Here is a 14,049-nt window from a genome sequence, read left to right on the forward strand (position 1 = left end):
CTGGTCCCGACATGCTGTGCGCCTCTCGCGCTGACGCTCCTGCCTGCCCACTGCAACACCCCTCCTCCCCACACTAGCACCCCTTCTCACACTGCCCTTTCCGAGTCCTCCACAGCCTTCAGATGAGGCCAGATGCTGCCGCAGGTTCCGCAGCGGCCTTCTGAGCGCTCCTCCTCCATAACCAGGCAGCACCCACCTATGGGCATTAGAGGCCTCTGCGGACCTGCTGTCTCTCCCACAGGGTGGGAGCCTCCTCAGAGCACAGACTGTTTTTCTGCATTCCTAATTCTGACACAGAGCAAATGGTAGCTCCACAATCAGTAATTCTCCCAGTTCAAGTTCCTATTACTACTGACGGCATCTAGCAGTTATCGCGGATCCCCTTGTGTCCAGTCCTGAGCTGCGCAGACACGGGTATTTCTTCCCATGTTCAAAATAAGCCTGCAGGGAGGACAGTCATCCCATGGTACAGTGGAGGGAGAAACTATGAGATGTAAATATCACACTGGGGAGTAGATCTCAAGAGATTAAAGCAAAACAGGAATTTTCATCCAAAAACTGGGCTCACTCCCTTTAAGGTATCCTCAGGAATTTTAGAACTCTCTTAGCGAGAAAAGCAAAAAGCCCAGCAGCTCAGGACCATTGTCTGAAACAGGGGGTGGCAATCTGTCATAAGGAAAGGTAGACTGCGGTGTCTGCCTGGCTCAGTTGGTACAGCATGCGATTCTGAATCTGGGGGCTCTGAGTTGGAGCCCCATACTGGGTGTAGCGATTACTTTGAAATAAAATCTTAGGGGCGCCTGGGTGGCAATTTGATTTTACTTACTCATATCTTAAGTAAATCATTGAACAGATATGCTAAATGGAAAAATTTGGCCTACAATAGAGTCATTAGAAATGAGGGACAATGGGGGCACCTAACTGGCTCAGTCAAGAGAGCTGGAACTCTCATCTTAGGGTTCTGAGTTCAAGCCCCATGTTGAGGGCAGAGGTTACTTAAAAGAGAGAAAAAAAAAAAAAAAGGAAATGAGGGAAGAGGGAAAACGGGTCCACAGAATGAAACTAGCAAAATGTCAAAGGCCAAATATTAACAATGAAAAAAGTCAACTAGTAAGTGTTCTCATTAGGTTGGGATTTTAAGTATAATCAAATCATTCTCAAATGTATAAAGGAACAAAGAAAAGAGGAAAAGAAACTTTTAGAGATAGTAAAAAATACTCTAAGAAAGAGTTACCACACAGTGAACTTTCCTGGCATGATACCATGGCAACAAACACAACAACTAAATACTCCACTTTCGTTGGTACCTTAGCTGGGAAAGATTTCTGTATTCTAAGATTAATGATTAAGCACTTTCTGAAACCATCCAAATGGCCCTGACCCACAAATTCTGAATAATCACAGTAGCCCACATCTACTGAAGCCCAACCATGCGCCAAATACTCTAAGGATTCGAATAATCACATTTAATATGCACACCAGTTCATACCTACTGATCAGATGGTATTATTATTCTCATTTTCCAGGTAGAAATACAACCGAGGCTTAAAGGACTGGCCTCAGTCCTTTTTGCTCTCCTGGAGTTTGCTCTCCCTTGAGTTGCGCCCTGGAGGCAAGTAGAGAAGACTATGGAAAGGAGGAGGCCCTGTGGTCCTTCCAGCTCTTGGGCAGCTTCACTCCATTTCAGAGTCCCTCTCCATTTTTACCTCCCCTCCTCACTCTCCCAAAGCAACAGAAAATGAGAGATTATAAGAATTATTCTAGGAGTGCCTGGGTAGCTCATTCGTTAAGCGTCTGCCTTTGGCTCAGGTCATTATCCCAGGGTCCTAGGATGGAGCCTGGCATCCAGCTTCCTGCTCAGCGGGAAGCCTGCTTCTCCCTCCCCCTGCTTGTGTTCCCTCTCTCGCTGTCTCTCTGTCAAATAAAGAAATAAAATCTTAAAAAAAAAAAAAGAATTATAGTTCAATCCTACCTCCCAACCTCTCTCAAGAAGTTCATTTTATTTTTTATTTTTTAAGATTTTACTTATTTATTTGACAGAAAGAGAGAGAGAGAGCACAAGTAGGCAGAGCAGCAGGCAGAGGGAGAAGAGAAACGGGCTGCGCAGCCTGGGATCATGACCTGAGTGGAAGGCAGATGCCCGGCCAACTGAGCCACCCAAGCGCCCCTCGAGAGGTTTAAATGATTCATTAAACTGCAAACCCAGTGTTTTTGTTGACTCCCCAAAACACATCAGAAGTCACAAGCGTTAACGTAGGAGACACTAAGGGTGTCTTTTTGCTTTTTTGCTTTTCTAGCATTTTCCTGCTAGAAAAATAACTCAAGGTGCACGCTCTACCAGGAGGGGTCGGCAGTACTATCTTCAAAGCTGACAACCACATTCAGGTTACACATCTTTACAGATGTTATGCTTGAAACCATAAGGTACACCCACGGACAAAGCAAGAACATACTAAACAGTGGAACTAACTGCTTTGGTTAAGGTAGCATAACTGACGGTAATTTTATTTTTCTAACTTCTGATGTTTGAAACTTTGCTATATTGTCTTTTTTTAATATTGTCTTTATCATAAAAATAAATATACATCTTTTAAGGTGATTAAAAAGAAGACTTGGGGGCACCCGGGTGGCAGAGCCTGGTGGGCATCCAACTCTTGGTTTCAGCTTGGGCTGGGATCTTGGGGTAGTGGGATCCAGCCCCACATCAGGCTCCACACTCAGCGAGGAGTCGGCTTGGGTTTCTCTCTCCCTCTGCCCCTCCCTGCCTACACAGGCACATGCACATGCACGCGCATGTGCTCTCTCTCTCTAAAATAAATAAATTAAAAAAAAAAAAAAGCTTTGGTTGGGGCACCTGGGTGGCTCAGCTGGTTAAGCAATCCACTCAATTTTGGCTCAGGTCATGATCTCAGGGTCATGAGATCAAGCTGCACCGTGCATGGAGCCTGCTTGGGATTCTCTCTCTCTCTCTCTGCCCCTCACCCCCACCCCCAAACATAAGGAAAATTAAAAAAAAAAAAAATTAAAAGCTTTAGCCTCTGAAAAATCAAATTCTCACTAAAGAACACTGTCACAAAAGATAGTTTCATGTGGAAGTCTTCCAAGAATATCAAACATCCTGTTAAAGATGTTCCGAGAAAAATCTAGAACTTTAAAGTGTAAGTATGGATTGTCCTCAGCCTAAGCTTTTGATGGCAGCCCCGGTTTTAACATCAGAGGGAAGCAGGTGCAGAAGAGCATCGGGTTCTAAGACCGAGAGCGCCTGTACAGCAGCTGCTTGATTGGGCTGCAGGAAGTGTCTCTCGACACAGCCTCATGACATCTTCTGATGCTCCATCTGCAGAAGTTGAGTGGTACTGGAGAGGATCCAGGGAGATGCCGCAGGAAGCACATGCAGGAGAGAAAAAGAGGAAGCTTTGGAGAGATCATCAGCCTAAAGCCACAGCTAAGAAAGTGATCATTTTAGGAAGAACTTTTGATGTCCTTTTTTTCTTTTCTTATGTCCTTTAAATCACTGTCAATGACCTCGGAGCTCCAGGAGAACACTCTGCCATCAGAAAAATTAGTTTGGAGCGGAAAAAAGTTAGAGTCTTTAAAAAAGTGATGGATCTAGAGTTTGCTTTTAAAGGTATTTTTTTTAAAAGATTTTATTTATTTATTTGACAGACAGATCACAAGTAGGCAGAGAGGCAGGCAGAGAGAGAGAGGAGGAAGCAGGCTCCCTGCTGAGCAGAGAGCCCGACACAGGGCTCGATCCCAGGACCCTGGGATCATGACCTGAGCTGAAGGCAGAGGCTATAACCCACTGAGCCACCCAGGCGCCCCTTAAAGGTATTTTTTATTGCTAGGTCTGAGCAAAGAAGTCTGTTTTAGGATAAGCCAACGCCTTCTAGTCATGGATCCATCTAAGTCATCAAAGTCAGTAATCCAACACAGTAGTGTTCCACCAAAAAACAATCTCAATCATTTCATCTGCTTTGTAGCCCCAGCATCTAGAATACTGCCTGGTACCAGCAGGTGCTAAGTAAATATCTGCTGAATGAATTAGCTGTATTTCCAAGGGGACCTGTATCTGCTCACAGTCACCTGCTGGAGAAGCTAACAGGAACCAAGAAGGAAACTGCCACTAGAGACCATGAATGAGAAAGCACTTTAGTGTGTAAATGCCAGTCAGGACTACAGGCATGTTTCACTAATATTACCCGCATTCATAAGTTCAAGGAGAGAAGAACAGCCCTGGAGTGAGACTGTGCGAGTTTAAATTCTGGCACCACCTCTTGTCAGCTGTGACCCCGAGCAAGGTACTACACTGGGTCTCTGCACATCTAAACACACAAAAGGAAGTAACAGTATCCACTGCATATGAGAGTTGAAAGGATGAAATGGGATAACACAGTTACTGGGACACAGAAGTGCCTAATAAATATTAGTAATTATTCACTGTATTATTTTGATATAAACCCCCAGCTATTATCTCTTGGAAAAACACAAGATCATAGATCAGTTCACTTCTCTCCATGAAAAGATAGGACCATAAATGAAGATTAGGCAATCAAATGCATTCTTTTCCCTGAGGGATAAATGAAAAGAAAAAAATTAGCTCTTAAATCTGGATTTTGTTTTTTTACCCTTCCTCAATCTTTGTTTCCTTTTTTTTTTTTTTTAAGATTTTATTTATTGATTGAGACACAAAAAGAGAGGGAACACAAGCAGGGGGAGAGGGAGAAGCAGGCTTCCTGCGGAGCAGGAAGTCTGATGTGGGGCTCAACCCCAGAATCCTGGGATCAGGTCCTGAGCCGAAGACAGACACTCAACGACTAAGCCACCCAGGCACCCCAACAATCTTCATTTTTTTTCTTGCTTTTTCTTCTCACATATACAAAGAAACCTTTTCCCAAGCTCCTGTGGGCCTGGCTGAGCCACAGGCAGTGCCAGCTCCAGGAGACAGTTCTTATCTCTGGACTGCAATACTTCTGTGGCGCTGGGTAGGACACTTAACCTCTCAGGGCCTCATTTCCATATCTGTATTACAGAGGAAGAGTACAGTGGTGGAGTAGATTACCTTTAAATTCTCTCCCAAACCTAAAAATCTACAAATAGGGGGTGCCCGGCTGGCTCAGTTGGTAGAACATGCAACTCTTGATCTCGACCTTGAGCCCCATGATAAATGATGATAAATAAACTTAAAAAAAAAAAAATCACAGAGCATCTGGGTGGCTCAGCCGGTTAAGCGTCCGACTCTTGATTTCAGCTCAGATCATGATCTCAGGGTCAGGAGATCAAGCCCCAGGTTGGGCTCCACACTAGGTGTGCCATCTGCTTAAGACTCTCTCTTCCTCTGCCCATCCCCCCACCCTCCCTCTCACGTGCATGCACACATTCTCTCTCTCAAAATAAATAAAATCCTTAAAAAAAAAAATCACACTGCTTTCTTTGGTTCTTTGTGCCACCTAATGTCTCCCCATCACAGTATGTTTCTGTTGTGGAAAACAGGTGTAAGTTAAAATGACATAATAGGCTAACAACAGATACGGAAAGACATTTACAATACAAATTTCTGCTGAAAAGACAGATTACAAAATAATATGATCAGCAATATTAAACCCATTTTAGAAAAAACATATGCATACACCTACACACATATCTGACAGGGTATACTCTGAGTTACTTACAATTTTTCTTTAAAAAATTCTTTGCAAATCTATATTTTCTTATTTTTCTACAATGAACACTTACAGCTTCTGAAATAATAATTCAAACAGGTGTTTTATTTAGCAAGAAAAATGGATCTGTCTTACAAACTCTAATCCAATACTTCCCTGAAGCAGAGCTCAGCACCTAGCGTTCCCTTGCACAGACGCACAATGTCCTTTGCACTGCTTGTCTGGGACTAAGCTGGGATGGTGATGCTGAGATGTTTCTAGAGGTAGTAACAGATGGCTGGTACCACCAAGAATGACCCAGCTCTCTCCCTCCCATTCACCTCGATTTCCAGAGCCATTGGTTTCCGCCTTACAAGCTCTACTGTATGTAACCCTCTGGGCAGAGTTCAGAAAACATGACCGAAGGCCCTAAACTACAGGTCAGGATTTTAATGTGCACATTCACTGACACAGGATCAATGACAGACGTCAATCCTCTCTAATCACAAAGAAAAAATAACCCATTGTCTTTAAAAGCATCCTCTTCAACTACTTTACCCAGTAAAGCGCTACTGTTTCTAACACGAAGTGCTGACTCTTTTTTTTTTTTTTTTAAGATTTTATTTATTTATTTGTCAGAGAGAGAGAGGGAGAGAGAGCAAGCACAGGCAGACAGAGTGGCAGGCAGAGGCAGAGGAAGAAGCAGGCTCCCTGACGAGCAAGGAACCTGATGTGGGACTCGATCCCAGGACGCTGGGATCATGACCTGAGCCGAAGGCAGCTGCTTAACCAACTGAGCCACCCAGGCGTCCCGAAGTGCTGACTCTTGACAGACTCTGGCATACTTAAGAAAACCACTGTTGAGCCTTCCAAGATCTGATCAGCCAAGAACAAGCTGATCACCAGGCACAGGTATCACTGTATCATAAGGCGTGAAGACGGGTCTGGCAGCTCAGCGACGTACCAGCAGAAAGGTGCCCGAGAAATCTTCGATTTCCCGTCTAACAAAAGCAAAGCGCATACAGAGAAGTGACAAGAAGACATACACCAAACACAGTAAAGATGAAAGCAATATGAAGGAAAGGAGTAGAAACAGAATGACAGTCCAGAGAAGTGTTCTGAGGAACTCCTCCTACTGAGTGAGCCAAGAGGTTGTCAGACTCAGTATTCTCAGAGGTACATAAGCTACACCTCAAAACTGTTCACGTGGAAGTTTCCAAAGGCTATACATTTAAAAACAAACTGCTTCCTCACCCCACTCATACCCTTATCTTTTAAGAACTATAAGCAATTTAGATCAGAGCCCTTCCCTCAGTTCAAAATATTTTTAGAGACAGATTACAACAAAGAAACATAGTGCCTACACAGCACCATTTCATTGCAAGAAAACAAAACTGCCAACTATAAGGATGCGAAAAATGTGACCCTTTTGGGACTGAACGACTCCCCTTCCCTAATTATCCCTCAAAGGAAATATATCAGGCACTGTGGGCAAAGAGGAAAAACATGCCTAATTACAACATGTGCACTTGGTGGATGAAAAATTTGAACATTCTTGAACTCTGGCCACATTTCAGAAGACTTTCCATTTGTAGTTTAATCTCCCTGAACAGGAAAGGTTAAAAGATCGGTTGTACTTCAGCAAGGGCTCAACCAAAAAAGACACAAAGAGAAACTGACATTACTAACCCGCAAGACAAGGGAAGCCTGTTGAAAATTCAAGATGACCTTGCCTCCTTATCAAGGATCTAAGGAGGAAGTGGTTTTTATTTTCAAATTAGGACTAAAAATAAAACCCATTACAAGAGTATTCTCAACTAGTGAAAACACACACACTGTGAACTTGAAGATGCGTGTATGAAGGCTTCAAGCCTCAGGTGGTCTTACAGAAACAGTCCCTGATGAAGACTGGGAAGGCAGCTGAAGACACTGAGTTTGACAGTGATCCTGCACATTGCTGCTTAAACTACTGGGGAGAGGAGCAGGAAAAACCTTCAGGAATCCAAAATAAGAATGCATCTCATTAGGGATCTGGATTGGGAACTATTGCTCAAGAAGTCCTCACGATGGCCTACAAGCTATAACCTCTCCAACCTGGTTTCCTACGACTCTTGCCCTCACCTACTAGGCTTCTTCCTTCATGTTCTTCCAACACTCCAGACTTCCCTCCACCAGCACTACTCTTTCCTCAGACCCCAAACATCCTTCAAGTCTGCTCAAGCGCCACTGTGGCAAGGAGGAAAATGGTGCCTTTCCTTTTCCCCTGATATTTAGCACCTTCTAATATAACCATGTCATTTACTTATGTTTACTTTATTGTTTACTCCTTTCTCCCTCAAATACGCGCCAGGAGAGCAGGGATCTTTTGTTTTGTTCACTGATGTATACCCCAAGAGTTCAGAACAGTGCAGGAACTCAAAAAAATATTTTATGAATGAATGAACTTGACCGTAAAACTCCAGGAGGAAGGCAAGAGGGGGTGAAATGAAAGGGGGAAGAAATGACAGAGGGGAATTCACAAGGAAGGGAGAGAGCCGCACTGCCTGCTGATGGGAGGCGGGAGGCAGCACACGGTATCCCGCCAGCGGCATCAAACGGCACCTTTACAAGCACGCAGCTGAGACAGGCGAGCTCTGAAGACTCAACTGAGAAATTCCAAGGACAGGGCAGACCCACCCAGGCGGCGGGCTCTGGGCAGGTCCCTACCGGGGCCCAGAGCACGCAGCCCTTCCGCTCCCGCGGTGCCCGGGACCCCAGCTCCACGCCAAGGTAGGCAGGGGCGGCCCGGGCCGCAGCACCTTCCCGGCTTGGGCCCCTTCATCTGGCCGCTGGCGACGGGGCCCGACTCTCGGGCACCTGCCTGCCAGCGCTGGAGGTCCCCATCTCAGCCCGCGCGAGATCCCAACGCGCCCCCCGAGGGCTTCACCCCGCCCGGCTTCCCTCCCGCACACGCACAGGAAGCGCCCGCGGCCCTCCCCGCAGCGGCAAGGGGGCTCCCGGCGCCCCTAGCCCAGGCAGCTCCAGCCCGACGCCCCGCCCGCGCGGCGCCCCCTCACCTCAGGGCGCACGTACGACACGAAAGAGGGCTTGGGCGCCTTGGTGCCGCCGCCACCGCCGACTACCCCTTTCCCCAGCATACCGCCGCCCTAGGAAGCAGCGACGCGAGGGAGCGGAGGCGGCCGCTCGGGATCGGCAGCGGCGGCGGCCACCAGCACTGGCGGCTGGGGCTCCGCCCATCCCCAGGGCCGCTGCAGCCGCGGCGACGCCCGCATCCGGCTCCGCCGCTGACACCTCTCGCCCCGCCCACTCCGTGCGCGGGCCCAGGGAGTCGGGAGCCTGTGGCCTGAGGCCACGCCCCCTCCGCTCGCGGCTGGCATCCGATGGGCCGAGATTCGTCTTCGGAGATAGGCTCCGCTCCGGCAAAGCCCGCCTCATGCGTCCTCTGATTGGGCAGAAGGCGCTGCCGGCCTAGCCCCACGCCAAGCTACTTCTTGAATGAACCTGGAGAGATGTTTCCTCTGGCCAATCCAGAGAGTGTTCTTTCCGGACGCTCCCGCGATTGGAGAGCAAGAATGTCGCTGTCGTCCAACGATCCTACGGTCACCAAGTTGTGTGGTTCATTGCTTGTGTGGTTCTCTTCCCCTGCTTGCCTTTTTGGTTTAAAACTTTATAAAAGTGTGGTGTATCGGAACCCGCTGTATGAGTTCCAGATCCACACTGATGACGTCCAGGTTTATTACTTTAAATGTAGGCAAAGATGAGACAAATCATTTTTAACAGACGCTTAGGAATAAGTTTGAATGATCATAAAAGGCCTGTCGACCTCATTTTCCCGCTGTTTTTTAGTTTCTTTGTGTTATAACATAATAGCAAAAGCCCTTAAGAGACTTACTTTATCCACTTTCTTAAGTTACCGATAAAATCCTCATTTTTAGCGAAAGTTGCAAAGAAAATTCATTTTAATTTCACAGTTGGTGCCAAGCATTGTGTTAGACACAAGTGAGTAAGACAGGACCCACTCTCAAGAAAGTGAGTCTAGTGTTAAAGACGAATAAATACATGCAGTTCATTTTTTCGGTGTCAGGCACTGCGACTAATGCTTTTTACCTTCTTCATCTCCATGAGCATCCTTCCCAAAGCCACTCCACATAAACATAAAATCTAACTGAAAACGAATGTGCTTACTTTTGCAAACAGTTTCAGGACAAGTCCTGTAGCCGCATTTCCAGTTCGGTTGCCCTCGTCAAGCCTATCAGTATGGCGGGCCTGGACCCCCAGTAGAGTAGAATTATCCTGGTTTTCAGGAGAGACAATAGATGCAAGGAATTCGGCAGGGTCTCACAACTAGTCACTGAGGGAGCTAGGATTCCAACCCAGGTTTGTCGGATTCCAAAGCCCCAGTTCTTAACATCGTGATTAAGCAAATTAGGAAGGAGCACAAAAAGCAGTCAGTTCTATTTGAGAAGGCCAAGTCAGGCTCCATAAAGAAAGACACTCTTCAGGGAGGTGTTGAGGAACGAAGTTATTTGTTCAGATTAAAATATCACTCTCTTTCACAGCAGCTGTTACTTTCAAAGTGAAATGACAGGAGAAATTTTTACTTTCTTACTTTTCAAAGGACTTTGCATTTCTATGGTTTTCCGCCATAGTATATTAGTTTGGGTACCTAGAGCGAGGGTTGGCTTTTTGGACATGCAACTGGTGCAGTCACACAGGGCTAGCACTTAGAAGTATTTGGGGTTTAATGCTCTGCAGTTGCAACCTTGAATTTCTTAATCATTTCATCTTGAATTTATGGTTATTTTTAAAAAGATTTTATATATTTATTTGAGAGAGAATGAGTGAGAGAGAGCATGAGAGAGGAGAAGGTCAGAGGGAGAAGCAGACTCCCCAAGGAGCTGGGAGCCCGATGCAGGACTCCATCCTGAAAGTCCGGGATCATGACCTGAGCCAAAGGCAGTCGCTCAACCAACTGAGCCACCCAGGGGCCCTCGAATTTATGTTTTTTAAGTGAAATTTGATGGGCCGATGGAGCAAGCCCAGGGGTCTTGGGGCCTCATCTCCTACACAGTCCTGCCTCCCATATTCTCCCCTACTTCTTCCCCGGTGCTCATTACCCTGGCACCTTGCCAGCCCCCCAAGCCAATCCTATGACTGCTGCCCACTCTGTTGGGGCAGCAACCTCACTGCTAGGAAGGAGTGAGAAGGGAATCTTGCACTCCACCATGGCCATCCACCTCTCACCCCCATGGGTGCCTGGACACTGACTAGGAGATGATTAGGGTCAGGCACAGCCCCCCACCCCACCTCTTGCTATGTCCCTGGGTGGTGTATACAACCATCCTTGCTGGAGACTGGAAGTGCCATGGCTACTAGTGGGAATCTCTTGCCCATCTCCATGCAGATACCAAATGTGGCCAGGCACAGCAGTTCTAATTCCTTGGGGATCGCTCACGCACTGTGGGAATAGTAGTTGATTTCCCTGTCCCTGGCCAGAACCCCACATTTCCATTTGGCATTGAGCTCTGTAAATTATGTAGCTGGCCCTGCCCATGCCCTTTATGATCTCTGTCTTTGAGCAAGGTATTTGTCTCAGTGCCTCTGTTTCTACATAGGGTGATGACAATGGCAGTGATAATTATCTCAAGGGTGTTGGGGTTGTTCTGAAGCCTGAAGATGATCCAGGTGATGCCCAGTAAGCAACAAGAACTGAAAAGGTGACAGCTGTCTTGGTACAATCCTACCAAGCAGGACATAATTTAGCCTCTCTCCCCCACCCCAGACTGTAGAAAGAGAAGCAAAGTGACTTCTCCCAATAACCAACTGTGGGACTTTGTATAACAAAGAGGTTTTGGTTTTTGCTTGTTTGTTTTTGTTTTTAATTTCTAGTCCAGTCCTGGGACTAGAAATAACAGCTTTTATTTTTAATCAACTACATGAAGTTTCCCACTCTTCAAGCCATCCCATGTTATGATAATTACTTTATCCTACTCTTCAGCATCCATTTATGGTCAAATTGGTTTGCAGTGTGATAATGCTGGACACTGGACACAACCACTGCATTCATACACCCTCAGGAAACTAGCCAATACAGCAAGCAAGGAAAGGTTTTAGAGAGTGGAAAGGCTGGCTGCCTCCAGAAGCACTTTAGACTCAATGATGAAAATCCACACTTTTTTTTTTTGAGTAGGATCTACGCCCAATATGGGGTTTGAACTCAAGGCCCTGAGATCAAGAGTCACATGCTCCACTGACTGAGCCAGCCACGTGCCTCATAAACAACAACAGAAAACAGGCTTTCTTTAAGAAGCAGTAAGAAAATATATAGAGAAATATATAGAGTAAGAAAATATACAGAGAATATAAACTACCATCTGTTTCCATCTTGCTCTTAAGATTTTCCAGCTATCAGCATATTTTTACTTAATCTTTAGGGTGTGGGTCAGATCTCCTTGGGAGAGCCTCTCCCAACTGATTGAAAAATTCCTGTCATGCTGAGGTCAAATAATTCTCCATCTATTAATAAACACAGATGGAAGCCCTTAGACCTTGAAATATTTTAATTTACACACAGTAGTTTAAAGTCACTCTTTTGTCCTAATGCCGCCCTGAGCCTACTTGGAGAATTATAAATAGGAACAAATCTTAGCTCACATAGAAACAAGTGTCCGACCAAAGGCAGTGCTCCCCACAGACAAGTGAAACCTACAGCGTACTCTGAAAAAGGGGGTTTGCCTCTGGTGGATGGTTGGGCCTAGCCTAGCCACATTTGCATTTCCTCTTCTTTGGAGTCACTGGAAGCAGCCTGTCCCTGCGTCTTACTCATCTTTATCTCGTGCGGGTGCACAGTAGGAGTTCACTCAATATTGCCACGAGCTGAGTGAAATGTAATCAGATGAAAAGCATCCCAGGCAGCTGGGATGATTATTAGGTTGGGGGAAGCAAGAGTTCAAATAGATATCATATTTTACATATTATGTTATATTGCATATATATAATATCCAAGGACTAAGAGGCACGTGTTATTGAATGGCCACTTGCCCAACTTCAGTTTTAGCAAATGGTCTGGATCCGAAGATTTACCCTCTTCTTTCACCTAAAATAGAAAATTCCTTAGCCTCTTGCCGCAGTCAGGGCTCTTTCAACCTTCCTGTGAGGTTGGTGAGTAACAGAGCTGGATCAAGAAGCATTTGGATCGTTCTCAATCTACAATATGAGGGCCTGCTAGGGAGACTCAGAAATTGTAAACAAGGACGTTCTGGTAATTTCTTCCCCCACAAAACACGCAACTTAAGATGGTCACGTGGTAGGGGTTCTTGATGAGCCTACTCTATGATCTGATTCTCATCAGAACACAAGGTCATGGTCTGATTGGTTTTTCATTAATAAAGATTTACTGGGGCGCCTGGGTGGCTCAGTGGGTTAAGCCTCCGCCTTCGGCTCAGGTCATGATCCCGGGGTCCTGGGATCGAGCCTCACATCTGGCTCTCTGCTCAGCGAGGAGCCTGCTTCCTCCTCTCTCTCTCTCTGCCTGCCTCTCTGCCTACTTGTGATATCTCTCTCTCTCTGTCAAATAAATAAATAAAATCTTAAAAAAAAAAAGATTTACTAATGGCTCATTCTGACTTGTCTCCCAGCCTCTCCCAATAAGACTGGAATTAAAAAAAAAAATGTGGGGGGGGGGCACCTGGGTGGCTCAGTCAGTTAAGTGTCTGTCAGGCTCTTGATCTCAGCTCAGTCTTGATCTCAAGGTCATGAGTTCACTCCCAGCATTGGGCTCCATCCTCCTGGTGGAGCTAAATAAATAAATAAATAAATAAGATCGTAAGTTCCCTAGGGCATGCATAGTTTCCTTTATAACTAGCATTTAACCATGAATTGGATGCTACAATATTAAGTAAGACTTTAGTGAGGAGGGGAGAAACAAAGATTCTCAACCATTAAGGGGTGGGGGGAGGATGGGGGTAAATTGATGGGGCAATAAGGAGGGCAACTTTGCAATATCCATCAAAAACTGTATCAATAATTTCACTTCTGAAACATACAGTTTCATACATACATTTCTATATGCAACCTATAGCTACACCCATACATGTGTGAAATGCCATGTGCCCAAGCCTACTCATTGTAGCAAATTTGTAACAGTGGAAGTTTGGAAAAGTCTAAATGTTCATCAGCAGGGATAGGTTGAATAAATTAAGGCACAGCCATAGAGTGGGATACTATGGAACTGTAAAAAAGAATGAAAAAGTTGTTAAGTGGAGGCTATAAAATTTTGGTAAATATTCTGGGGTCAGGTGCTTGGTTTCAAGCACCTGGCTCCAACAATTAATAGGTGTGTAACTTTCAATTAGGCATTTATCTGCTTAGGTCTCAATTTTCTTGCCTATAAAATGAGGGTCATGGA

The 14,049-nt window shown here is 45.6% G+C and overlaps 1 protein-coding gene across 2 annotated transcripts in view; it reads right to left on the reverse strand.

Moving 5' to 3' along the window:
* MTMR12 (myotubularin related protein 12) overlaps positions 1 to 8,925 on the reverse strand; it is a 75,062-nt gene extending 66,137 nt beyond the window's left edge. For both annotated transcript variants that reach the window (XR_007127442.1, XM_047729981.1), the window contains exon 1: positions 8,699 to 8,925. Coding sequence is in view for 1 of the 2 variants with exons in the window: in XM_047729981.1 (XP_047585937.1) it covers positions 8,699 to 8,779 (81 nt within the window). In the remaining variant the exon portion in view is untranslated. The remainder of the gene's footprint in view (positions 1 to 8,698) is intronic.
* Positions 8,926 to 14,049: the final 5,124 nt, after the last annotated feature.

The sequence above is a fragment of the Lutra lutra genome, chromosome 5, assembly GCF_902655055.1.
Source record: "Lutra lutra chromosome 5, mLutLut1.2, whole genome shotgun sequence".
Classification (NCBI taxonomy): domain Eukaryota; kingdom Metazoa; phylum Chordata; class Mammalia; order Carnivora; family Mustelidae; genus Lutra; species Lutra lutra.